Consider the following 27,941-nt stretch of genomic DNA (forward strand, 5'->3'; position numbering starts at 1 on the left):
TTACAGAATTGTAATTTTATTTGAAGAGCTAAATTGACCTTGGTTCCACATGGAACAATTACTGATCCCCTAATCCTCCCTCTCCCTTGCCATCTTCCTAGCCAGTCTTGGCATATCTCCCACACGCTAGAAAATTGAAAAGGCAAGAGGCCTGGACACGGTAGATTCCATTAGCTGCTCTCCGGAGCTGGAGCAGAATGGAGCTGTGACATCTGGTGCCGTCTGTTTTCATTTTCCCCACAGCCTTGGCTCCAGGGTAGGCAACACAAATGGGCAGCATTCCTTCTCTAGCTCCCTGGTCCCCCCTGCACATATGGAAAAATCTAATGAACAAGCTGCAGGGCTGAGTGCTCCAGCTGAGAGCCCATTAGACAGCAGGCTTGGGGAACAAAGAGAATGAGTGGACTTGTGGGCAAGAGTGGCTGCTGAAACCAGAAGTTTGCTTAAGTCTCAGCAGAAACCATGCATGCCTGCTCCAAGCTACCCCAGGGCCAGGTCTCTAAAGATCTGGGGGAGGACTGTTTCCTATCAGGCAGGATACCTTGTGTTAGCTGTCAGCGGCTCCTCAATTCTCTGAGGGCCCAAGGCTCTGCTGTGGCTTCCCTGGGAAAAACCAGCCCTGTCACAAGACTGTCTAAAGAGCACGACCTAAATCATTTTGGAAGACTCCGGCTACTGTGAGAGCATTAGAATCCAGAGCCACTGTGCCAGCCCCTCCTTCCCCAAGCTGGCTAAGGGCTGTTCCTGTTCACTAAGATGGTATCTGAAGGACCTTAAATGGAGATTTACTGAGGGTTCCACTCCCTGAATCCTGCTTTGTTTTGTGTTATTACGTGATCAAGAAACATTGACCCTGTTCTAGCCCCGAGGTGGTGTGAAGCTCTGGCAGGCAGGGAGGCTGGCCAGATCCTTTGGCCAGCAATGAGGAGCATCAGGTGTTGAGGTGAAACAGAGAAGCTCAGCAATGCAGAAAAGCTGTCCCCTCCTCTTCCCCACTCGCTGCTGTTGATGCTATGCCTGGGTAACAGCACGCTGAATGTGTGATCAGGAACATGTGGCTTAGGCGAGTGGGTCCAAGTAGTCCAGTGGGTGCCTCCAAGGTACAGGGGAGGAGGCTGGCATGGTTTGAGGTGGTGCCATCTCTGCTAACGCCATGAGATGAGAACTGGCAGACAAGTTGGCAGAATGTAGTAGGTATAGATTCCAGCATCTGAACCCTCCCTGGCTAGAGGGCCAGAGTGGTACTCAGGCTGTATAGGGTGTCATGTTATAGGAAGTTTTCTTCAATGTCTCCAAGAAGAATTTCTCATCCTCCAGAAAGTCCCGGTCCTGTAGGAAGGGGTGCGTGTGAATGAAATCAGAGCATACAGAACAGTCACGATGTAGCAAGCCTGTTCTCCTTGAGAAGAGAGAGACCAGCTCCTCATTGTACATACAGAGGGAGAACCCTAGAATGGTCAGCTGGCCAACTTCCATCTGATACATTCCCCTTCTTTCCCATCTCACTGTATCTCAGAGAGGGAGAGGACAACATCATTCATTAATTCTTGGGCCAGAGCTTCCCATTCTTCCAGGCTCACCTCTGCACCTTTATCCTTTTAGAAAATCAGAGCAAATGGACCTCTCTACAGCTTAATGGGAATGAAGCCACATCTGACTGCCCAAAAGACTGCTGCCTAGGGAACATTCACTTCACCTTCTCAGCCATGTGTTTCAGCAGCACCAGTTTGGCATGCAAATGGGAAGGGCCGAGGCCTGCAAAAGGCTGGCTGCGTCCAGGAATGGCAATGGCAGGAGAGGTGACAGCTGAAAGAGGCCCAAGGGAAACTATTAGAGGGGCCTCCTTCAGGCCACAGAGCAGGAGGGACAGAGAAGGAACAGGAAGATTCTGTATATTCTCATTAGGAGTCAGGAAAACTAAATGGGCCCAAGACTTCTTCCCTATTAAGCTGGCTGTGGATTGCCTAAACAGCTACTTCTCCCATATTTACTTTCCCAGAGATCAACTCATAAAAGTATCTCTTACCTCCAGGGCCAACTCACCATTCAGGCTGGAAGGATCTAGGACCTGGATTGCAGGGCTTAGCTCCACAATGGGAGAAGGAAGATCCAGTCGGAGATGATCCAGCTGTCGCCTCTGCTGAGCCAAATTCAAATTCTCCTGTTTCCATCCCCCCAGAGACAGAATGAGGAAGCTGTGAGAGTGCAGAACATAGAATAATAAAGGCAGGGGAGAATGAGACAGAGATGGGAGGTGATTTTGGCTGGACAAGTGTAGGTAGTGCCAACTCTGGTGGGAAATGCTGCCCGAGCTGACAGATGTCACCCTCACGTCAGATGTTTTGCTTGACCCTTTGTTTACAAGGGAAAGCTCCCAAGGAGTCTGGGGGATCTTGGGAAGGTTAGCGACATCAATGAATGGGAAGCACAAACAAAAGGCACCCATGAGATTCCCACAAAGAGAGGAGGGGGGAGGGTCTGCAGAGACCAGGGAGCAGAGGAGGTGCCTGCCTGGTGCAGCTGCTGCTCTTGCTGCCGGAGTCGTTCCTGCTGCTGCTGCACAACCTGGAGCCGGGCCTGGTGCTCTGACTGCAACTTGCGGGCCTCGAGAAGAGCCCGCTCTCCCTCCTCAAACTTCTGGAAGGCCACCTGAAGACAAGATCAACGGGTGTGTCTCTCCTCCAATAGCTCCCGCCACCTCCCCAGTGCTCTGGTGCCCTAGCTGGCACCTCCCTGGCTTCCCACCTTGCTCATGCTCTCAACTTCCTCGGTTCGGAGTCTGATGCGTAGGGCGGCTGCGTTGACTTTCTCCTTCTCCAGCCTTAGTTCTTGCCGTTCCCGCTCCAGAATTTCCCGCTCCCTGGCCAACTGTTCCTCCCGAAGCCGCAGCTCACTTGCTCTGATCTTCAACTCTGCTTGTTCCTGCAAAGAGAACATACTTTATCTTCTCCAATCAAAGCCTTTAGCCCCTTTTTTTGTGGAGAAGGGGCACCGTAGGGCCTCTCTTCCAGGTTCAGGCCAACTCTTGTGTTCTTTTCCCAAGCTGGTCCACCCTCAGAAAGTAATAACCTATGCATCATACTGATTATATTTAGCAAAGAGCTAAACTCTTCTGCCTATAGTTACTGATGGGGCACAGACTGCCAGAAAGAAGGTCAGTCAAGTCAAGCTTAAGGCCTGGGTTAGACAAAAGTGGGGATGGGTCTGTCAGCTCTGAAATTCCGACAATGCTGCAGAACAACGGCACAAAGTTGAGGTCCCATACCTTGGCCAGACTGACGATGGTACCTTCCCTCTGTGAGTCTGCTTGCAGCACACGCTCGGCCTCACGCTCTGCCCGCTCTTTACTTAGCTTTTGTTGGGCATAGAAATCAGCCCACTCTGCAGCCAGCCGCCGTCCCTCCTCTGCACATTTGTGCATGACTGATTTCTGCTCCTCCAGTAAAGCATTCTGGGAAACGGGAAGGAGAAGTAGGGGAGGAGGAGGGCGTCAGGAGCCCCTCTGGTGAGATGGCCCTAGGTTACTGATGCTCAAGCTGCTCGCTCACCTTGGCCCTCTCCAGCTCCTCCCGCTCCATGCTGAGCTGCTGGCTCATGACCCTTCTCTGCTCCTCCAGGGAACGCTGTGTGGACTCTGCCTTGGACTGCTCAGCACTCACTCTCCAGCGTTCCTGTAGGAGACCCCCAAAATCGAGGTTTAAGGGGAGTGTAGCTTTCCCTGGAATAGGATCTGACCTCTCCCCAGGCCACTCCATTCCTTCCTTCTGTGATCTGTCACAAGCACTTTCTTGGAAGGGCAGATAATGAATAGGAAGATCACTGGAATGGGATTCCTACAGACCGGTTATCAAGATGATGTTAGAGGAAGGAAGGGGAACCTTTGATTTCTAGCCTGACTCTCATGTCCTCCTCTGCATTGAGACTAACTTCCATGTAAGTTATGATATACAAATTCTTTCAGAAATGCATTAGGCTATTGCTATCTGAAGACCAGTGCTATCCCTGTTCCTATTCCTTCCCCCTTTATCCCCATCTTTCTGTGCTCTGGTGACCCTCTAACAGTCTAGCAAAAATACTGTTGATTGTTAAATGTTACACAGAGGGATAGGTGTTGTCCTTCCCATCAAGGAACCTGAAGTGTAGTTAGGGAAACAATACTAATACACAGAAGGCAAACAATAAGGGAAGGCTATGGAGCTTTATGATTAATTGTAAAATTTGTGGTGATAAATGCAAATTTTAATTCAGAGGACAGAGAGATCAATGACAATTGGAATAGATGAGAAGACTTGGGAAATGAGGCCTCTTAGAGGATGGATAGACTTTGGATAGAAGGAGAAGAGGGAGGTCATTCCAGCTTAAGGGAATGACATGAATGAAGAACAAAAGTAGGAACAAACATGGTACATCTTCGAGAGAAGCAGAGGCGAGGTTGACTTGAAAAGAGAGAGAATAGGTTGGAGAGAGAAACAGGAAATAAGCTGAGATATAAAGGGGAACGACAGATAACGGAGGGCCTTGGCAACTAGGCAGAGAATTTAGATATGAAATCACTAAAGTTTCTCAAGCAGGGGAAATAACATGATGAAAATCATGTTTATGGTTGATCTGAAGCCTATATACATGATGGACTGGGAGCAGGAAGGGACTGGGCTCAGGGAAGCCAGCTAGGAGGCATGAAGTAATGAAGGCTTAAATCAAGGTGGTAACAGTGAGAATGGAGAGGCAGGCTTGGGCACAAGAGTTCCAAAAACTCACCTGCTCGAGGAGACGGCTCTGTTCACTCAGTCGGGCCTCCATCTTCCCAATGATCTCATGTAGCCTGTTCCTCTCATCCTCCATGTCCCGCTGCTGCAGAGTCAACCTTTCCTGCAGAGCTGCAGGCAATGCCCGAGACAGTTACTGCCTGATACTGATTTCCAGATCGACCCAGGGCACATCTCCCTTATTCCCAGGTATTCTGGGTCAGTTGTGATGGTGTGTGGAAACAGGAAGCCAGTACCTTTGAGTTGCTTATCACGCTGACGAGCCCCTATCTCTAGCTCTTGGGAGTTGGTAAGGTGAGTGGCTTCCACACGAGATGAGAGCTCATTAAGGCTAAAGGAAAACTTCTCCATTTGTTCAATAACCCCATTTAGAGACCTGAGAGAGGGAAGGCATAGCTTTAGGCTACACAATCACAGGTGACCAGTGCTTATGGCATTGTTTAGAGAAGGCTCCAAGCAGGAGTGGGACATGGGGTATACCGGGTTTGGGAAGTAGCACTTGTAACGGCATCAATTTCCTGGTCTTTCAGTCGCTTCAATCTTTGTAGCTGCTCCTCATGGTCTTTTCGTATCTCTAGGATGGATGCCCTGAATGCCAAGGAGAAAACCATGGCAATAAGGAATGGGAAAGCTTTTGGCTTTGCTGTCCTAGTGATCCATGTGTAAAGGGTAGCTTCCTTGGGGAGAAGAGTATATCCTCCTTTACCCTCATGATATATGCCTCAATGTCAGATACCTTCTGGTATTTATATAGTCGTTTAGCCAAAGTTACACTGCATAGAATTAAAAAGTTAGGTAAAGAGGGATGAAAGTAGAGGAGGTTATCAGAGAGGACAGGAAGATAATGGTGCACCCCACATCCAATTTGTTACCAAGGTATGTCGATTTCACCTTTGCAACATCTCTCTAAATTGCCCACCCCCACACCCCTATCTCTGACACCACCACAACCGTGGTGCAGATCCTCATAACCTCAAGCCCGGAATACTGCAGTAGCCTGCTGGTGGGTCTGCCGGCTTCAAGTCTCTCTTCATTCCAGACCATTCAGCTACCAAAATGATTTTCCTAGAGCACAGGTCTGATCATGCCATCCTCCTACTCAATAAACTTCACTGGCTTTCTAACTGCTTCCAGGGGCAAATGCAAAATGCTTTTTGGAATTTAAAGCCCTTCAGAACCTAGCCCCCTCCTACCTATCCAGTCTTCTTACACCTTACTCCCTGACACATACTCTTCAAACCAGTGATACTGACACTCCAGTCTCTCAGTTCCAGAATTCTCTCTGGCTCTCCAACATGCCTGGAATACAGCTCCCTCCTTTATTCTGACTACTGACCTCCCTGGCTTCCTTCAAGTTCCAACTAAAATTCTGCCTCCTACAGGAAGTCTTCCCCAACCTCTCAATTCCAGTGCCCTTCTAATTTGTTTTATTTATTTTTTTGGTGAGGCAATCAGGGTTTCAATAAGTTTCAAGTGTCTGAAGTCGAATTTGCAGTGCCTTCCTTATGTTAATTATTTCCCATTTATCTTGTATATGGCTTGCTTTGTATATGTCTACATATCCTCTCCCCCACTAGAATGTAAGCTCTGTGACAGCAGGGACTGTCTTTTGCCTCTTTTTGTATCCCTGGCACTTAGCCCAGTGCCTGGCATGTAGCAGGTGCTTAATAAATCAATTGATTGAATTTGCAAAACTGAATGCCCTTAAATGGCCATGTCAAGCCCCTCTATTTCTTTCTCACCCTTTTCTTTTTCATTAAGAAAAACAACAGGGGGCAGCTAGGTGGAGCAGTGGATAGAAGACTGGCCCTGGATTCAGGAGGACCTGAGTTCAAATCTGACACATAACACTTACTAGCTTTGTGACCCTGGGCAAGTCACTTAACCCTATTGCCTAGCCAAAAAAAAAAAAAAGAAAAGAAAAGAAAAACAACATCAGCACCATATGAGGTATAGATAGGATAAATCCTTTTCAGAGTTCATCCTGGTGAAATAGTTGGAAGAACTGTATACATTCTGAGATTTGGTTCCTGGCCCTTGTTCTACTTCTGAGATTCCAGAATTATCCTGGGGCTAGCACTATCCCAACACTGACATATCAGAAGGAAAAAAAAAATTAGACTGTGAGCTCCTTGGGGACAGGGACTGTCTTTTGCCTTTCTTTTTATCAGTACAGTTTCTGGCTCATATTAGGAGCTTAATAAATGCTTTCTGACTGATTGAGTAGGAACCTAAATATACCACTAGTCAGAAGTTGTACACCTTGGGCTTTGCTATAGCTTACAGCTGAATTTTCCCTCAGGGGAGAGCCCTTTTGGGCCAGCCTTCCCTAAATTCCCCATCCTAAGCCTGCCCCTTACCTCTGTAAGTTCTGGAGCCTCGCCATCTCCTGGTCCTTCTCTTGTTCAGCAGCAGCAAGGCGAAGCTGGTGTTGTGCCAGAAGCTCAGCTCGGGCCTTCTCAGCTGCCTGGCAGTGAGACAGATACTGAGCCTTCAGCTCCTCATTCTCCCTCTGCAGTCGCTCTTCTCGCTGCTGGTACGATGTCTCTAGCACCTTGATCCGACTCCTGCCAATAACACATAGCAGGCTGGACTCAAAAGGGGGATAACCCAGACTGGCACTTCAAGTCAATAACAAGCATTTATTAAGTGCTTACTACAGAAAATGCTTTATTGTATTGTTTGGAAAACATATTATACTATTTATGTGACCAGAGATTATTTGAACCCAGGACGTCACCTTGACCTCAGTAACTATTCAGAAATATTGGAGATGGCTACAAAGAATATTCTGAATTCCCTCAGGTCCTGGATGCACCCACATTTCTGCTTTGGGTCTGTTCATCCAAATCTAGTTTGGGTTCCACCAAAAGCTTGTATTTTAGGTTCCCCTTATGTTTTGGCTTTGCCCAAATTTTACTGAATGTTTATACTTACTGATATCCATTTCAATAACTTTGCTTTCAAGCTGCCCTCTTTGCTTAACTGTATAGGTTAGTTGGTGCTCTTGTTAGAAACCCTGTCATATAAACCTCCCAAGCCTCGATGAGACAGCCACACCCTTTCTGGCTTGCTCTCCTCTGCCAAATGACCAAATAAATTTCTTCCTAAAACTTTTTCAGATTCCGGGGTTTATTCTTGGATAACATTACTATGTGCTGTTAAGTTGGCTGGTTGTCCTTCATGCACAGAGAGCACCAAAATGACTCCAATACATTGGGGTTGAGGTGCAGTGTGTCCAACTGTGGCTGACCAATGTGAGCTTGTAAGGCAATACCACAGGCTGGGCACAAATAATCCATATAAACACTTAGAGTGGAGACAGCCTTAAATTTGTGCCTCTCACATTTCTTTTGAGCTATTTCAATTATGCTTTGCTCGCGGAGCACACCACCTTCTCTGATGAGGGCATGCCATGCTGGGTGGTCCATGTCACACAATCAATACCAAAGCTCTTTTTCTTCGTAAAAAAATTTTTTTTTGTTTTTTTAGGCAATGAGGTCAAGTGACTTGCCCAGGGTCACAGAGCTAGTATGTGTTATGTGTCTGAGGCCAGATCTGAACTCAGGTCCTCCTGACTCCAGGGCCAGTGCTCTATCCACTGCACCACCTAGCTGCTCCGTAAGCATTTCTCTTTTTCTTTCTTTTTTTTTTTTAGGCAATTGGGGTTAAGTGACTTGTCCAGGGTCACACAGCTAGTAAGGGTCAAGTGTTTGGTCTGAGGCCACATTTGAACTCAGGTCCTCCTGACTTCAGGGCCGGCGCACTGCGCCACCTAGCCGCACCCCCAATATCAAAGTTTTTAAGAGAGGCCTTGAGAGTGTCCACGTATCGCTTCTTCTAAACACTATGTGAGCACTTGTTCTCTATAAAATAGTCTTTTTGGCAAGCTACGTTAAGTGCTGGGGGTACAAAGAAAGGCAAAAACAGTTCCTGCCCTCAAAAGGCTCATAGTCTATTGGGGGAGACAACCTACAAACAACTAGGTAAAAATAAGACAAGCAGAAGATAAACTGGAGATAATCCTAGAGGGGACAAACTAGCATTAAGGGGGACTGGGAAAGGCTTCTTGTGGAAGATGGGATTTTAGCTGAGATTTGAAGAAAACCAGCAGGCAGAGACCAGAAGGGAGAGCATTCCAAGAATGTGAGAGATCTCTAGAATTTTTTTAAAATACTGTCAACTTAGTTTATGAGATTAATATTAAAATCCAATCCAAAATTGGGGATGGGATGTCATCTGGGGAAGCTAAAGAAATCTAGCTAGGCCTCTTGGTACTTGTGTACTTAGGTTTACAGGAGGATGAAGACAAGTAGAGCAGAAAGTAGGTAGGGGCACTTCGATACCTATGTGCACTCTCAATGAGCTCCAAGTCTGCCTGGTGCCGCTGTTGTAAACTTTCAAGCAAGAAATGCTGCTGAGTTTTCTCTAGCTCCAGCTTCCGTACCTGGAGAGTGTTGGATCAAGGAGGAAGGATAGGAAAGATATTTCTCAGACTTTCATTTCCCCTTCAGGTCTCCTGTTGCTTTGTTTTTACAATTCTCTGCATACTTGGTGTTCATATCCTTCTGATTAGCCCACTAAGATCTCTGCCCAAAATGTCCCCTCTTCTCCTGGCCCTCCAGCCCACCCTTCACCTGGGTCTCCAGTTCTGCCTGTTGGGCCTGACTTTTTAATAGCTCCTCTTGGAGTTCCGCTGTGCCACACTGCAGCTGGGCCTGCGCAGCCAGGATCCTCTTCTGATACTCTCCTCCTGGCAGCAAACTCAGGGCCAGTCTCTCTGGGAGGAGGCCCTGCATGAGTCAGAAGAAACCATCAGCAGGTTAGATGTGAAATAACGGAGAAAAACCTGGTCAGAGATGATTGCACCCCAACTCTTCAGCAGTTAGATAGCCATTCCAGACCTGATCTGTGGACAGCTTACTATTCATCAGAGTAGAGAGACCATGACACTCACAGCCACTGCTTCCTAGCAGTTCAAATAGCTTGGTTTGAAAAAGGAATCATTGCCTGTCTCTGCACAAAATGGGAGGCTTACTAGTCTCCTTTTTCCTCTATCCTCTGTAAAATGCTGTGGATATCTAGATAAGTTGCCAATTCTTATGGTCAGGATGAAAATTCCTGATACTGAACCCTTCTATAGGGCTCTTAGACCATTTAGATCAAAGGCTCTTAACCTGGGGTTTGTAAACTTAGATGGGGAAAAAAAATAATTATTTTTTACTAGCCTTTGGTTTCCTTCATAATACTAAGTATTTTACTTTTTTTGCATTTACAAATATTATTCTAAGAATGGGTCTATAGGCTTCATTAGATTGCTAAAGGGTCTGTGACATAAGAAAAGTTGAGAACCCCCTGCCTTTGAGGCCCTGGAAGCTCTACTCCTTATCACTGGAGCTGCCTCTAGGGACATGTTGTATGGGTTCTTTGCAGTGCACAGCCAATGGTGACTGGCTGATTCAAGAAATGTGGATTGGAGATCTTCAACTGGGGAGGTGGAAATGTCTGAGGATGGAAGGATACTTTCAAAGTGAACTGGCAGGATAACTAGAGCCTCACTTTATGGTTGGCATTTCTAACTGCTCCTCTCTATATGGTAATTTGGCTCCATACTAATGCCCAGAAATGTTTAAGATGGGAGTTCTAGAAACAACCGGTGATGCTTCTTCCTTAGAAGATTTTTTTGACCCCAACTGCCTGGAAAAAAAAAAGATTTTTTTTTAGGAGTTAATTGTGGTTAAGTGACTTGCCCAGGGTCATACAGCTAATAAGTGTCTGAGGTCACATTTGAATTCAGGTCCTCCTGACTCCAAGGCTAATGCTTTATCTACTGTGTCACCTATCTGCTCCTCTTAGAAGTTTTTGAAGAAAAACAATAATCTCTGAGTTAGGAAGAATTTCCTTAGAAGAAAAGACTGAGGGCTCTGAATACCTGTTTGCCTATTCCTCCCTACCTGTACAGGCATGGAAGTCCCTGTTAATTCTTGGGATCTCCGGAAACAAACTGCAAGGTCTGAAAAATGCAACAAGTGAAAAATAAGTAGCAGCTGAAAAAAGAGATCAGGGATTTGGGGACAGGTCTCTCATGGCTACCCAAGGGAGAAACTAGCTTCAGGGAAGATTCATCAGGGGCCATTATTACAAAGGCACTACTACAACTGATCCCCAAACACTTACTAACAGCCCATGGTTCAGCTCCCATGCAGGAAAGCAAACCTACTAGTGCTAGGACCTTCTCCAGGAAAAGCGTCTCTCTTTGGTTGAGCTGCAGGAAGTACAAGGGTAGCCGGTGTCTTGGGGTGGGCATCATTCTGGGGAACCCTAAGAGATATACATAGAGATTGGAGATGGGTGGGAAGGGGAGTTGGAACAGTACCTCCTCTGTGCAAAGGGAAGGAGAAGAAATCTCTCCTCTAAGGAACAAGGAGAAGGGAGAGGGAAAGGAGCTTCTTGGAGAGCCCTGAGAACCCAGAGTGGCATGGGTTTTGGGACTGGTTGTGTTGATGGATGAGGGGAGAGGGGGAAGTGGCTCTGGAAAGAGCTTGCTCCTCACGAGTCCCAGTTCACTTGGAAGTCTAGGTAATTACCGGAGGCAATGTAAAGTATTCTAGACCAGTACCAAAGTTCCAAAGAAGTAACTGAGATCCTGGCACAGTTCTTCACCCCTGGCCCCGACTAGCTAAAGGGCTTGCCACATCAATGTGCCAACCTCTGCGGACAACATGGTCCCATATCCCCCAAGAGCCCTGGGTGTAGACATACCCACTGCCCTTGGGACAGGCAGGTGCGGCTTCGGCTTCCGGTGCTGTCCCTGGGGCTCCCCTGGCAGCTGTGTGCTCAGCTCCTTGAATACTGGCAACAGGTTGACTGAAAAAGGCCAAATCATAAGGTAAGGACTACTAAAACTTCAGGCCTGACCACAGAAGGCTCCTTGGTGGTTTTCCCTGGCCAATGGATAGCCTTTCATTGCCTCTGCACATGGTACCACTAGTTCCTTCAAGACTGTATCCTTGGGGTTCATGGACTTTCCTCCTTTGCTTTATTTCTGTGATATGGTATGCAAAGGGGGCAGCGAAAAGCATACACACTATCAAGATGAAGGAATGCAGAGGTATAAACTATACTTAGAATAGGTAAATCCTAAGTATTTATTTAGTCTCGTGTGATTCAAGCCAGTTGCAGTTGGTGGACAGTGAGGAAGACTCGAGTTCAAATCCAGCCTCAGACACTAGCTGTGTGCCTCAGCTTCCTCTGTAAATTGTAAAATGGGGATAATAACGTTAACTACCAAGCAGGGTTATTGTGAGGATCAACTGAGATAATAATTGTAAAGAGCTTATAAGCACAGTGCCCGGCACACAGTAGGCACTATATAAATGCCAGCTGTTATATGATTGGCTTCTTTGAGTCACTTTGCTTTCCCTGATGGTTCACCTCTCAACTTCTACTCCCTCAATCCAAGGCCAGAGCTATTTCTCTCATCTCTGGCCCGAAAGATACAGGCTCCTTTTTGTTTGGCCCTTAGCTTCGGGCCAAAATTGCTCTCTCTGAATCACCTAATCCCATTACATGGTAATGTCCCTGGGCCACTCACAAAATTTCCCCGAATTTTCATCTCTTCTTTTCAGGGAACATAGCACCCTCCTGAGTAGCCTCTACCCTCCTCACAAACCCTCCCTCCCAGAATCACCACCCAGGGTTTCCCTCTGGAGTCACAACCCCTTCAGGCAGTCTGGCTGATCCATATACTTACTGCTTGAACCTTGTTCTAAGACAGACATCTGCAGTTAACATGAGCACATCTACAACTCAATTGTATTTTAATTATTGCTCCAGCTAGCCTGAGTCTACTTCCAAATCTACTCAGATTCTAGGGAAGGTTATTTTCCTCATACCACAAGGGAGTTCTATCAGGAACCCAGTCCACTGCCAAGATAGAGGACTCTTTTGAGTATCCCTCTGCCTCACCTTCATATCTAGGAATAGAGGTGCCACAGTGGTCGCATTGACCCTGATTCCTCTGCCTAGATAAAGCCCTAAAGATGAAAGGCCTTCTGTACATTTCCTCCAAGGTTCTACCTAAAGACTCCAAAAAGGCACAGGGATAAGGAAAGGAGCCGAAGTCCACAGACCACATCCGATTCATGCTCCTGGGGTTTCCCACAGCCCCCATCTGGGTGAGTGATCCCGAGATAATTAGCTTGCAGTGTGCCAGCCCAGCTCCCTAAGATGCAATGCACAGCTCCACATCTGTACCTGATGACGGGAAGATCTGATGTTTCAGTAGGGCTCAGGCCTTTAGAAGTCCCAGACTGCTCCTCTTTAGCTAAATTCTGAGATTTTTTCCGAGACAAGGCATGGCTTAGCCAATCCTCCTCTGGTTTTTCCTCTGATGTTCCTTGACTGGGAGACAGGTTGGGTTTGTGAGGGGAGCTGTAGCATCGGCAGGTGGCTTCATTCCCGATGCAGGAAGACTAGAGGGAGCAGAGTGCCGGGCTGCAGGACTAGGTTCTGAATGTGTAGCCGTTGCTGAGCCAGCTTTACCAGATTCTTTGGTGGGAGATGGAGGGAGCAGGTCAAAGTCCTCATCCTTGAGGCCCAACCAGTCAGCTCCTCCCTTCCCAGCATGAGCAGGGCTGGCTGTGGCTGGTGTACTCTGTTTGGAGTACTGCTCTCCCTTGGGATTGGTGAGACTCTCTGCTGAGAACCTGCTTCAAGACAAGGGCACAAATAAGAGCAAAGGAGAGAGGTCTGTCCCATGGCCTGCTCTGTTAACCTTTGCCAAATAGGGCCCAGGTTCAAGTACCAAAATAAATAGTGATGTATCGGTGTGGGTCTCTTAGCCACCAGGCCACTGCTCATCCCACTACACTAGGCTGTATCCAGAGGACAATGATTTTATCTCAATCTTCCATAATCCTCTAGAGAATGTAACATAATATAGCGTGGGGGTTCTTAACCTATTTTGTGGCATGGACCCCTTTGGCAATCTGGTGAAGCCTATGGACCTTCTTCTCAGAAGGATGTCTTTAAAGGCATAAAGTCAAATATGTGATTACACATGAAACACATTTGTCAAAATATTCAAAAAACAAGTTCACAGGCTCCAGGTTACGAGCTCTTGGTGTACTGGCACACAAGGCTGGCTGATGCTGACAGAAGTATCAAAGGGTCTGAGGAAGGCTATTTCTCAGGGGATGCAATGCTCCAGGAGCCCAGTCACGTCCCTACCTACCTGACAGACTGCCGGCGGGACTGTCGGCTCTCAGAGGAGGAAGCCACTGTGGGCTGGTAGGCTCCAAAGGCAAAGTCGTCATCTCCCCAGGGATCTTCTTTGTCTGCGAAACAAGGAGCCTGTGGCCACGTCTGGGATGGCCCTCCCCTTCTAACTCTAGGTGGGTGTGGGGTCCACTTACCAGGCTGTTTCTGGTACTTCTTATCCAGCCTGAACTCCCGGAGTTCCCCAGTGCCTGGTCTCTCCAGGAGCTTGGAGGCAGTTCCTCGTCCTAGTAGCTCATCCAGTTTAGTGCGAGCAGGACGGGGCCTATCCCTGACATGGCAGAATGACAGAGGCATAGGTACCTCAAAAACATGAATCACTTCAAATAACTGTCCCCACCCTCCAACTCCATGCCTCCGTTCTCTCCTTTATATGAGGAGAAATGTTGCTCATATGTGTACCCCTCGGCTCAGAAGAGTGCCTTACTGGATGCCCTTCTCCTGCTTCCGCTCTGCCTCTGGACTGTCTCCAAACCCAAGGGTGGCCATAAAGTCATCCCCATCATCAAACTTCAACTCCTCCTTCTTTTTAATGGGAGTGTCACCAGGAGTTGAAGAAAGAGAGGTACCTAAAAAACAGAACTCTGGGTAAATAATAGCAAAGGCAGCATATGCAGGGTCAGAGAAGTGCAACCAACAATCAGTGCCATAGGAGTTCTGAGGAGCAAGATCACTAGGGGACAGAAGCTAGGTTGCACAGAAGATGGGAACAAGACTTAAAGAAAGGATGTGACTTAGAAAAGGGAAAAGGAAGGGAGGGCATTAAAGGCATAGACAAGACTGTTCAAAGACTTGGAGGTGACAATATGTGACAATATGCATTTTGTGTTCAGAAAACAAAGAGAACAAGTGATCTGGAATCGATGAATTTCCAAAGAGGTGGTACCCAATCCATAGGCAAAGGACTCTCAGGAAGGCAAGAAATTACTGCAAGAGGTCCATAAATCCATTATGTCTACCAAGCATTGCATTTTGAACTTAATTTGGCCCCTACAAAATAAGCAGCATGATTCAGTATAAGAAACAAGTCAAGCTGCCTTCTGTATACTGATTAAATGAATCTATTATTTTTCATATGTATACACGTCACTCAAGAACTACTCAGATAATAACTACATATCACTCTTTAAAGAAATAAAGAGGGATACAGCAGTGGATAGAGCACCAGCCCTGGAGTCGGGAGGACCCGAGTTCAAATCTGGCCTCAGACACATAACACTCACTAGCTGTGTGACTCTGGGCCAATCACTTAACCCCGACTGCCTTACCAGAAAAATAAAGTCATCATTAAAGAAATAGAAAACTGGAAGTACATTCAATGATCACGGCTAGGCCATGCCAATATAATAAAAATGATGAAACTATCTAAATCAATTTACATATTTACTGCCATACCAATTAAATTACTAAGGGGATACTTTATAGAGCTAGAAAAATAATCTTTTGAAGAATTTTGATTTATTTGAAGGACCAAAGGTTAGAAACTCATGGGGAATAATGAGAATAAAGTAAGAATGAAAGGAAATAGCACTTGTAGGCTTCAAATTATATTGTGAAACAGTACTTATCAGAACTATTTGGTATTGGCTAAAAAGTAGAAAAGGAAGCCAGAAGAATGGATTAGATGAGAATGAATTAGAAACAAGTGAACTCAACAACCTGGTGTTCAATAAATGTGAGAATATAAATTACTTGGGGGAGAATTTCCTATCTGATAAAAGCTGCTAGGAAAATTGCTAAGAAATTTGGCAGAAATTAGGTTTAGAGCAATATTTCACTCTATAAACCATAGTAAGCTTAAATTGGACACACATGACCTGAATGTTAAAGATTCTACAATAAAAAATTTACAAGAGAATCAGATCAGACACCTTTCCAAGCACAATGAGGGGGAAAATTCTTATCTGAATAAGGAGAAATTCAATCACAAAAGATAAAACAGATAATTTCAATTACACAAACATGAAAAGTGTTTATATTAACAAAGCCAACACCACTAGGATACTTTATTTTCATTATTTCCCTAGATTGACAGAAAAAAAAAACATTGCATGAAATGACTCTCATAAAGGCCTGATACGCAATATGCATGGAACACTAACATATAACAAGAAAAGCTGGGGGGCAGGTAGGTGGCACAGTGGATAGAGTACCAGTCCTGGAGTCAGGAAGGCCTGAGTTCAAATGTGGCCGCAGACACTTACTAGCTGTATGATGCTGGGAAAGACATTTAATCCTGACTGCCAGAAAGAAAGAGACAGACAGAGAGGCAGACAGAGAGGCAGACAGAAAGAGAAAGAAAGAAAGAAAGAAAGAAAGAAAGAAAGAAAGAAAGAAAGAAAGAAAGAAAGAAAGAAAGAAAGAAAGAAAGAAAGAAAGAAAGAAAGAAAGAAAGAAAGAAAGAAAGAAAAGAAAAAAAAAGAATAAAAGCTGTCCCCCAATGGATTGGTAATCAAAGGACATGACAAATATATGTAGATGCTGTTGTGATTAATAAAATATAAGGCCAGGTGCCTTTTACTTTTGTCTTAGGGTTTTGCTTGGGTGGCTCCCTTCTCCTGGGTTGGGCTATTTCTTTAGCATGGAAGAAGCCTGGCCTGACACAACCTGCTACCAGCTAAACTGCTCACCCAACCAGAACAAGTCGTCCATCCACCTCTCCTCTTACCTTGATTTTTAACTATGGTAGGGCTCTTTTCAGGGACTGTTGTACTCTCTTTCACAGGTGGCTTCTTGGCAGTTGTTTCCTCTTCATCAGAGAGAAGCCCTGCCAAGGGGTCCTCCAAATCTTTTATCCAGAAAAGAAAGATGAGATCAAGTTCCAGGGAAATTTATGAAAAACATGTCTTAACTATGGAGAGTCATGCTCTTAGCCTTCCCTTAAGACTTCCAGATGCTTAATAAACACAGACTGTTACTAAATCCTAGGAGGTTGCTATTTGTTAAAATGGACTCGGAATAAAGATGGGGAGTCAGGTGGTTCCCTAATCGACCCTCTAATGGGAATATACCACACCCTCCAGTACACAGTGAGTCTATATAACTTGTAAGTTATGGAACTTGTAACTCACAGCTCAGTTGATAAGACCCAAATGTAACATGAAGGGAAAGGTGACTTTTCTAATGATTCACAGATATCTCTAGCTTGACCTGAAGCTCCAAAGTCCATGATCTCATTTTGTAATTAAGTCTGTAAAATTTATCATCCACACAAAATCTGATTGCCCCCATCCCCTACACCCTGGGATGGGAATAAGGTCTCTGGCATCAGTCTTTACTCTTCATCATCTGGTGTATATTGTGACTTGCTTCAGGAAAGTAGGCAAATGTCTCTTGCTAAGTTGGCCATACTCTCAAAACTAAGTGGGCCTTAGGAGTATAATACAGGGACTTGTGGTACCATCAAAGGAAAACTTCTTGTATGGGCGCCCGGAGCTCCCAGTCGAAGGCACGGGCTTCTTAGTGGAAATGTTCTCCCCTGCAACAAAGTATGGGAAGTATAGTCATGTAGTTTTTGTTGATCCTCACAGTCCCCCATACATCTCATGTCACCCAAATAGCCCTGGGCTTCTGGAAGGAAGGATATGAAAATGAGCATCCCTACGGTGAAACACATTTCTTCGTAGGCCATTGACAGAGCTGACTTATGGTCTGTGGGAAGCAGGCTCACCTCCACACAACTGTAACAAGATTCTCCAGAACAGCCTAGAGTCTGGGAGCCAATTTCATGAGCCTGGAGACAAGAATCTCCAGATGAAATAAGGATTCAAAGAAATTCCATAATATAATGTTCCATCTTAACCTAATTGGGTTTTCCAGGCCCTGCCCAACCAGGGCTCAGAGGCGCCAGAGTAGTTCTGGAGAGAAGACAGACTGTGTCTACACACATTCTTGGCTTTTTTTTTAGCTTCATGACCCCAGGGTAGAGGACAGTATACTCCTCCAAAAGCTTCTCCTCTTCACAAAATCTGCATTCTAGACAAACTAGAGCAAAGAGCAAAGATTTAGAGCTAGAATGGACCTCAAGAGGTCATTGAGTCCAACCTTCTCGTTTTACAGATGAGGAACCTCCAAGGTACAGAGAGGGTAGTGACTTGTTCAAAGCCACCCAGGGAGTCACAGGATTTGAACCCAGGGCCACTGAATCCAATTCCAACACTTGCACCATACTTCTTTCCTAGCTGTTCTTTTCTTGCCCTTGTGTACTGTATGGTGACTAATGTTTGCTGATTTGAACTGAATCCAGCATACTAAGACAAGGAATCTTTTAAGTCAAGCTTCTTCCAAATCTCTAGTCTTTACAATGGATTCATAGAGTTACTTCCTACTCACCTTTCTCACTGGCTATTAGTTTTCCTGTAGGTCTAGAGAAATCACCAGGAAACTCCTCTTTTCCAGAACCTTTTGCAGCTGTTTTATTACTAGTTAGGTTAGACTTCTTCAGGCCTAAGAGATCAGTATCCATGTCATCCATATCCTAGAAAATCAGGAGGGCAGGGAGGGATCCCCATTGGAGTTCTGTTGGTTTTCATTAGGCAAAGGCAATCAATTCATTTGGCATTCCTGACAATGGCTTTGGGAGTTATTTTTACCCTCACTTTTCAAATGGCGAAAGAAAGACTTCAATTAGGATAATGCCCTATTATAAAATTTATATGCTAAAAGATGTGCGTAAGACTCTAAAACTTTAAAAGTTTCCAGTCTCTTTCTTAGCACTGAGATCCCCATTTAGAACTTCCACAGACTGTGGATTAGCTCTTTTTGGCTGGCTACCAAATAGGAAGAACCGCATGCCTATTTTCATTGGCTAGAAGAGACTGGCTTGCGCTAATTCTAAAACTCTCCATTTGCAGTGCAAATAGGAACTGAAACAGGCATATCGTAAGCTAATGAGAAGAAAACCTTGAATAAATGAAGACTCTAAAATGGACCCCTCAATGAAAAGTTACCACTCACAAGTAACCAGGCCAAGGTAAAACCAAAAGTCATAGTGGACTTCGGGGTATTTTGCCTGGCAGAGGCAAGGCAGATTGGAAAGTAGTTAAAAGGAGGGGTATTCTTGTTTTAATAACGTTGTCTTCCTGGAGGACAAGGTGCCTAGATGACACGAAGATCTGAGGGAATATGTATTAGCTTATCTTTGAGAGGGAAGGATCCATCCCTAAGAGGATAAAAATTCCAGGCTGACTAGTGTAGGTTTGTGTCCTCAGACACAATGCTGTGAATAAACAAAGGGAGCTAGAGAATTTTTTTGACAGAGTAGGACAGGAAAAGAAAAGACACCCCAAAATGTGATCAGAGGCCCAAAATTCCAAAGGATGGAACTCAAGGGACATCAATTGAAATAGGAGGTCGAATGGCTACTGTGGGGGGAGTTTTTACCTGAAACCAAAGACAGTAAACCTAAGGCTCATACTAGAAAACACTCCCACTCCAAAGACTTAGCCCGGGTCTCAGTGAGGACAGTAGTCTCAAGGGTCAGGACTAGATAAGGGGGCTTGCTGAAATAAAGGAAAGTGAAAACAAGGAACACAAAAAGAAGTTATTTAATGCTTTATACATGGGCCAAGCTAGTTGAGTGATACAAGATTACATAGCTGTAATTTACCTCAGTCCTATAGTTTGGGCTGCAAGATTCCCTTAAACTGGTAAAGCTTACTTGTGTACTTGAACAGACAAGCCTACTCACTGTAGTGGGTGAGCAGTAGTGTACTAATGAACATGGGGAAACACTATGATCCCGGGGAAGCAGTCATTGAAGGAAACATTTTCTCCATCTTTGTTTCCTAGTTAGTAGCAGTGAAGTTACGCAGGGCAAATGGTACAGCTAGCAGAGTCTTCTACCTTGGGATTGCCCTATTTCATCCCAGGCTAATAGCTGCTTCTTGGTATGCCTGTCTTTACCAAAGGCCTGATCACTGTAAGCTACTAGGTTTCTGATACCCTCCATTTTTATAAAGAATATCCTAGCATTGGGAAGCCTCTCCACACTGAGAAGGTCTATTTACACCCAAAGGTATAAACACCTAAAAGGTCACTGCCTGTGTCAGGCTCAGTAGAGTTTTATTTTGTTTTATACAAAAACCCCTCTGAAATACAATTAAAACTGAAGAAATATTTTTAAAAATGGAAAGAGAGCCCCCCCAAATCAGTTTAGTTCAAATTTTACTTTCCTCCTAAGACTAAGAAATGATGAAAATAGTTCATTACCTTCATAGACTGTAGCAAAGCCTGTGGGTCTGCATCTGAGATATCAGAAAACTGAGCTCCCAGGAAAGGAAATATGTAGAAGGACATACATTAATAAGTACAAAAACATCAACTCCAGCGTAATATCACTCTAGATGGTACATGGCGGGCCAAATAGCCAAATGAGATACAAACAGGTCCTCTCTTGGACCCAGGAATCTCTTTGCCTTTCTCTTCTTTCCAGGCAGAAAGGTCATTACAACCACAAGCACTCAGAGGCTCTGTGAACTACCACCTCCAAGGCCGGGCATGATTCTAGGTGCCCATGGGAAGCATGCAGGAGGAATAAAATCCAAGGGAACCACAGGTTCATGGAGTTCCAGTGATGAGCTGAACTTTCAGTGGAAAGGAAAGTTCTTAGCTTTGGGTTCACTGAATAGGTTTGGAATATTACTTTATTTTAAACATAAACTAGGCACTGTGAGGGGTCTAAAAGCTCTTTGTAGTCATAACTTAGTACAGAGGAGCAAATGGCAGTGACCTCGGTCCGTCTCACCTCAGCGTCTGCACCTGCCTGGGCTGCCATGGTGCTGAAGAAGTCATCTTCCAGAATGGACCTGGCAATAGAGTTGGAGAAGTACAAATAGATGGATTCCCTGACTGCGGCTTACAATTCCAAGAAAGGCAGAGAAGACGGAGGTGCAAATGGCTTTCAACAATTTCTTCTCAATAAGAGTCAAAAGTTAAGTGCTAAGGGGGGATTTCAGAGATCATCTAGTCCAGTTCTTAACAATTTTTTGGTATTATATACATTCTTGTAGCCTAGTGAAGTCAATGGACACTTCAGAATAATGTTTTTAAATGCACAAAATACACAGGATGATAAAGAAAACTAATTATATTGAAAGTTACTAAAATAAAAACAAAAACAAACAAACAAGTTCATGGATCCAAGGTGAAGAACTCCTGATCTAGTCCAACACTCTTTGCTGATAAAGAACCTGAAGCCCAGAGACGTTAAGTCATTTTTACCTTGGTGAGCAGTGGCAGAAGCCAAACAAGAGCACAGGTATTCTCACTAAGGTCATGATATTTCAATGAACTAGCAAGTACAATCAGCAGGCATGGGACAATGGGGCCACAAGCAAAACAAAGAGGAAGGTCAAGCTGGCAGCAAGAAATGGTTGATAAAAATGGATGTCCAGAGACCCATCTTGACTCATTCTCACTTTTTTCTGGCCCTCAAAGAAAAGCCCCGAGATGATCCTAGGATGTCCTTGGTATCTGCAGCTTGTTGGAAAGGCTCCTCAGGTTGCATAGCTGAAAATAAAAATCAGGAGTCACGTGGTTGCCCCATGAAAAGGGCCCAGGGTCAAGAGATTGGAAATTTCTATCACCCCTATACAAACCTGCTGTGGGAAGACAATAGTACATGTCATGGTCCCTACAGGCATATCCTGAGAATGAAGTTGACTACATCTTTTAACTGGTGAATTTATGTTATGTGGGAAAGGAAGAAAATGGAAGGAGGGAGTTACTATAACTTAAAGGATTCCAACACTAGCCCTCTGAGAACCAATGTGGGGGTGGAGAGAAGGATCTCATCACTCACCTGACCCCACATTGAGGAAATGGGAAGATCTATGGATGCTCCAAGTTATAAGATCAAATAAGGACTCCCTTGCCCTAACTGCCTGAGTGGTACAAGAGTCACTGATCTACTTCTATACGGCAAAGGACATTTTATTTGAATTGGAAGGACTGGAATGTATTTCTTCCCCTAATGAACTGAGATTTGGGCTTCTGGTGACTGTACCCAAAATCCTTCCAACCCAACACATTCAGACACATTGCTAACTGACTAGAAATTTATTGAAATAATTTTGAATTGAATGTGGCTGGATGGGCTCTGGCACCAAAGAGAAAAGTAAGGAAAAAGGAAGACTAATTTTTTGGGAAATACCAAGCCCAATCTAATCCAAAAGAAAACTCAATAAAGGAACATTTACTGTCATCATCCAAGAGGTCACCAAGCATATCATCAATTGAGCCTGGAACAGAAAAGGGAACATTATGAACTCAGAAGAACATTGAGGAGAATGTCTTTTACAAGAATCAAATCAGATAACATCCTGAAATCTAGTTAAAACTCCCATGCAACTCAGGACTGAGGCTTAGCCTTCACCTTCATTCCCTATAATCCTGTTGTCTACCAGCCAGAATGCCAAATAGGAATCCTCAAAATTAAATTCTCTGAGGATTGGGGGAATTTATGTTAGTATGGACCTGTATAATTTGGTTCTCTATTGCATGTGACTTTAAATCTTCTCTTTCCCAAGCCTGATACATTACTCCCTCAACAGAGGGTTCTGACTCATATTTTAAAGGAGGAAAAAGAAGCCATTCACTATGAGCTTCCCTACTTTAGACCTCAAAAGTTGCTTCTTGGTATCATCTTCTAATCTCTGCTCCTTAATTCCAGTTTCTGATGAAGTGGCCTTTCACCTTGTTAAGGCCAATTATTCTATTTGTACATCTGACCTCCCATTCTGACTCCTCAGACATATTTTCCCTTCTCATTATCTGTCCTCCCTCTCCATCTTGACTTCAAACATTCTATCTCTTTAACCTTCAATTTTGCTGCTACAAACATCTCCCCATCCTTATAAAACCTTGCTTGACCCCCATTATTCTCCCCAAGCTCTCAGGTTACATCACCTTTTTCTATGTCCAAACTCAATTTTTTTTTTTGGCTAGGCAATGGGGTTAAGTGACTTGCCCAGGGTCACACAGCTAGTAAGTGTTATGTGTCTGAGTCCGGATTTGAACTCAGGTCCTTCTGAATTCAGGGCTGGTGCTCTATCCACTGCACCACCTAGCTGCCCCTACGTCCAAACTCTTGAAAATGATTGTTTATACTTGTCGCCTGCATTTCCTTTTCTCTCACTCCTCAAACCCTTCCAGTTTGGCTTCTTTTTTTTTTTTGGCTGGGCAATGGGGTTAAGTGACTTGCCCAGGGTCACACAGGTAGTAAGTGTTATGTGTCTAAGGCCAGATTTGAACTCAGTCCTCCTGAATCCAGGGCCAGTGCTCTATCCACTGTGCCACCTAGATGCCCCTCCAGATTGGCTTCTGATCTTCTCACTCAACTGAAACTGTTCTCTCCAAGTTACCAATGATCTCTTAATTGCCAAATCTGATGGTCTTTACATAATCCTTATCCTTCTTGATTTGTCTGTGGCATCTGAAACTGCTGACCTCCTCCTGGACACCCTTTTTTTTTTTTTTAAGGCAATTGGGGCTAAGTGACTTGCCCAGGGTCACACAGCTAGTAAGTGTTATGTGTCTGAGGCCGGATTTGAACTCAGGTCCTGCTGACTTCAGGGCCGGTGCTCTATCCACTGTGCCACTTAGCTGCCCCCTGGATACTCTTTTCTCTGGGTTTTTGTGACCCTACTCTCTTGGTTCTCCTCCTGACTGATCCTCTCAGTCTCCTTTGCTGGATAATCAGTGATATTCTGTCCCCAAAGCTGTCCTCTTTTCTATATAGTCTCTCTTGATGACCTTTTAAGCTCCCATAGATTCAATTATAATTTTTACACAGATGATGCTAAATGTCTGGCCCTCATCTCTCTTCTGAGCTCTAGTCCTATTTCACCAACTGCCTATTAGACTCTTCCACTAGATGTCCCATCTTAAACTCATCATGTCTAAAACAAAACAATATTTCACCCCTAAACTCACCCCTATTCTGAACTTCTCTAGTTCTGTCTGTATAATCAATAACTCAGGTACACAACCCTAAAATCATCCTCAACTTTTTACTTTCCCTCATGATAATAGCTAGCATTTCGATAGCTCTTTAAGGTTTGTACAGCACTTTACAAACACTATCTCATTTTATCTTCAGAACAGCCCTGGGAGGTTAGTGCTATTGTTATCACCCCCATTTTACAGATGAGGAAACTAAGGCAAACAAGTTAAGGGACTTGTCCAGGGTCACACAGCTAGTAAGTATCTGAGTCTGAATTTGAACTCAAGTCTTCCTGAGGCCAGGCCCAGTGCTCTATCCACTGTGCCATCTAGCTGCCTCACTCATCCTTCACATGCAAACAGTTGCCAACACTTGCTGATTCTATTTCCACATATCATTTCCTTCTCTCCATTCACTGGGAATCCCAATTTTTTATGAGGGAACTCATAAAGTCCATTCTAGGGACAGGCAAGATACCTTTATTTCAATCACCTTCTACCTTTCAATCCCAAACTTCCTTAGACCTTTAGGCAAAGAGAAAAGTATTTGCTCTAAAAAGGCTTCCATATGTGGGCCTCCTCCTACCTCCTTCCCATCTCCTATCTCCACCCTACCCATACTACTGTGCTGGTTACACAGCTAAATCAGAAGAATGTGCTTTTGTTGCATGGGTCTCCCTCAACTCTGGATCTCCTCAAAAATGTTCACTTCCCCATTTTGTATTTAAACATGAAGGCTAGTGACGTAGGATAAGGGAGTCGATCTCTAGCAACATCATGGCTCCTTCTAGCTCTAAGAAAACATCAAGATGTCAAAGTTATTAAACAGGTGTCCTTTTTGTGTCTTGTAGGGACTCACTTTTCAGGCCTTTCTTCATTTTTGTGGCCTAAATGGGGGAAAAAAAGCCATATTAAAACAATTAAGCAATGAATGTATGAATATTACAATTTAGGAGACAAGGAGTTGGGACTAATCTTTTGGGCTGAGGTAACAGGACAGGGATAGACCTAGGCCTCTCTTCAACACACTTAGCTTTTTGTTATATAACCAGAAAGCAAGGAGGCAGAACAGAGGACCCCATTAGACTGGCTAAGTTGACAAACAAAGAAAATGACAAATGCAGAAGGGGCAGTAGGAAAACAGGTCCTTTAATATATTGTTGGTGGAGTTGTGAACTGGTCCAATCACTCTGGAACACAATTTGGAACTCTGCCCCAAAACTTTTATGTACACTTGGGCCCAAAAAGATCAAAGCCAAAAAGATTCATATATCCAGAAAACATTTACAGCAGCTTTTTGTGGTAGCAAAGAAGTGGACACTGAGGGAATGCCTATCAACTGGGCAATGGCTGAACAAGTCATGGTACATGACTGTGATGGAATACTATTGTGCTGTAAGATATAATGAAAGGGATGGTTTCAGAAAAACCTGGGAAGACTTGTATGAACTGATACAAACTGAAGTAAACAGAACAGCACAATTTATACAATAACAACAATACCGTGAAGACAAACAACTTTGAAAGTCTTAGGAACTCTGATCAATACAACCAACAGTTCCAAAGGACTGATGATGAAACATGCAATCCACTTCCTGATAGACAAGTGATAGAACTGGCATGCAGATTGAAACTTTTTTTTCTTTTTTTTGAGGGGGGTACATGGTTCATGTAGGAATTTGTTTTACATAACTATACAAGGGTGTATAGGGTGGGTAGGGGCAAAATTTGGAACTGAAAACAAAATAAAACTGAATAAAAAAAAAGAAGAGAGGGCTCTTTGTTATAAAGCTTTCCTATTTAGTTTCCTAGGATGGCCACGTTCTGCAAAAAATAACTCTGTTTTCACTAGCTAACAAAGCCTACTATGGGAACTAGCTAGTCTTTACTATTTACTGCTTTCCAACACCCAAATAAGCTACCATCCCAAGCAAGTCTTTTTGTCCTGGTGTCCCAGAGCCTGTAAGCATGCAACTATATCTCCACCCCAGGAACTAGGGAAAATGCTTTCAACTGGACAATTAAAGGCTCAGAAATCCTGCCTTAATCAGAAGTATCAATGCCCCCTTCCCCTGCTCCCAAACATAATGATTCTACTTTCGGTACAGCTCTGGCTACTTTTCTCTAGTCCCCCTGACTCTATCAAACTATATAAATGAGTATCCCACCTACCATCTCAGGGCTCCTGGGACTCCTGTCAACAGGGTCTTTTTGTTACACAGCTCAGGTGCTTAGGTCTGTGACCACATCATGTTTAATCTCCCCTAATGAAGGAAATCAGTGTCAGTACAAAAGATGTTCTGGGTTTCGGCTAAAGGCTCCTCTCTAATTTAAAAATAATTTGTTATATAAATATCTGCCTTTATAGTGCGGAGGTGGAAGAGAAAAATGCTGTTTAAACCAGTCAGTAACTGGCTGGGGAGTAAGTTCCATGGACATACAGCTAGCTGATTTCTAAAATCAAAATGCACAATTGTTTGGATGAGAAACAAAAGAGCAAAACAGCAAGTACCTACATGAAGGGTGGATGTCTGGTATCACAGACCATACTCCTCCTTGGACGAGGTATCTCTGTGACCTCCCTGTGTGAAAAGAACGAGCATAAGGGCGAGAAGACAACTTTCGCAACTCTATATCTACCTTAAAAATATATATATATATATACATTTTTTGATGGCTTTTTGGATTTAATTAGTCATTGGGGGGGGCCGGAAACATCCTCCTTCCCTTCTGATTGAACCCTCCCTTAAGACAAAGAAAAAATCCCCATCAAATATAGACTACCTCTAACAATGTACATAACATTTTGTCCTAGGAGTCCCTACCTCTGTATTGAGTGGAAGGAAGTATGTTTCATTATCTGTTGTCTGGAACCTTCAACATCTCTTCTCCCATCAGATTTGGCTGCTCGGGTTCATCTGTGTATCTTTAGGGATTAGTCTGCCTTACTTATTCATGCATTTATTCCTTATTTCATCAACAACTCGGAATAAGGGATAGGCAAACTGAGTGATGCAAAAAAGACTTAGAGAAAGGCCTCTGGCTCACTGGGTGGATCTTTTTTCGGAGGCTTTGTGGCATGCATGGACTAGAAGGGCATGAGGCGTAGAAGGGCGGCTATCTGCCCCGCTGGAGGGATACCCACATCGATGACATCACAGCTCCATTGGCGTCCAGGCTGAGCATTCTGCTGGGCACCAGAAGGCGGGATAGGGTCACCACGGTCACTGGGACACCCCCTGCTCCCCCCTCCCTGGCGGTCCTCGGTCCCGGGGTCACGACCTCACCTGCCAGACAGGAAGGACCACGTCCAGGGCCTCCCCTACACGCCCAAGCTCCGCCCCCAACCCCGGCCCGCCATCCTCATAGTCATCACTCACCAGTCCCTAGCGACTCCGATCTTCCCAATTTAGGCTTCTTTGAAGTACCCCACCCACAACACACTACGGCAGAAGGCCCCACCCCCTCCACCCACCACCAGTCCTGGAGGGCCGCGGCCCCTCAGAGGGTGCTGGCCTCTCTTGCTGCAGCCAAGGTACTCGGTAGCTAACCTTCACCGAAGGCGGGGCATCACCCCCGCAAGTCACCCTGGGAAATAGAGTCCAAACGTCTCCTTAGTCAGGTTGTGGGGAGCGGGGATAAACTACAACTCCCAAGGTGCCGCGCGCCACGGCCGTTAGCGGGTGTGGGAGGGGGCACGGAGGTAGGGACCGGCTTTTGCCAACCACGCTGTGTTCGAAGTCCGACTCCCTTTCTTCCTCGGAGTTACTTACAGCGGCCTGAAGGGAAGGGGGCAGAAGGGAGATTCTAGGGAGGGTAGCTGCCGAGCACCGAAGTACTTAAACGTCACCCCAGATCTCTGATGGAGAGAAGGGTGGCGGTCACAACTTTCCCCATGACCAAGGCAAAGCCTCGAAACCAGAATGCGGTCATCGGCCAAATAAACGACATCGT

At 44.9% G+C, this 27,941-nt stretch overlaps 1 protein-coding gene across 1 annotated transcript; it reads right to left on the bottom strand.

Moving 5' to 3' along the window:
- On the bottom strand, window positions 1-27,528 carry FBF1 (Fas binding factor 1). Its single transcript, XM_021002450.2, is given in 33 exon segments — window positions 1-1,329; window positions 1,697-1,806; window positions 2,044-2,161; window positions 2,512-2,649; window positions 2,746-2,922; window positions 3,266-3,451; window positions 3,549-3,671; window positions 4,759-4,877; window positions 5,003-5,142; window positions 5,247-5,354; window positions 7,127-7,333; window positions 9,113-9,213; window positions 9,404-9,559; window positions 10,721-10,779; window positions 10,987-11,087; window positions 11,529-11,633; window positions 13,023-13,203; window positions 13,206-13,477; window positions 14,002-14,104; window positions 14,183-14,316; window positions 14,473-14,614; window positions 16,714-16,833; window positions 17,446-17,523; window positions 18,378-18,522; window positions 20,256-20,306; window positions 20,791-20,851; window positions 21,464-21,554; window positions 22,244-22,285; window positions 24,847-24,874; window positions 26,160-26,251; window positions 26,504-26,569; window positions 26,813-27,274; window positions 27,368-27,528. Coding segments are annotated over 30 exon segments (3,483 nt in total). The 5' UTR covers window positions 26,163-26,251; window positions 26,504-26,569; window positions 26,813-27,274; window positions 27,368-27,528; the 3' UTR covers window positions 1-1,245.
- Between the last annotated feature and the right edge of the window lie 413 nt (window positions 27,529-27,941).

Source organism: Phascolarctos cinereus, unplaced genomic scaffold (genome assembly GCF_003287225.1).
Source record: "Phascolarctos cinereus isolate Bilbo 61053 unplaced genomic scaffold, phaCin_HiC Scaffold_5;HRSCAF=322, whole genome shotgun sequence".
Lineage (NCBI taxonomy): Eukaryota > Metazoa > Chordata > Mammalia > Diprotodontia > Phascolarctidae > Phascolarctos > Phascolarctos cinereus.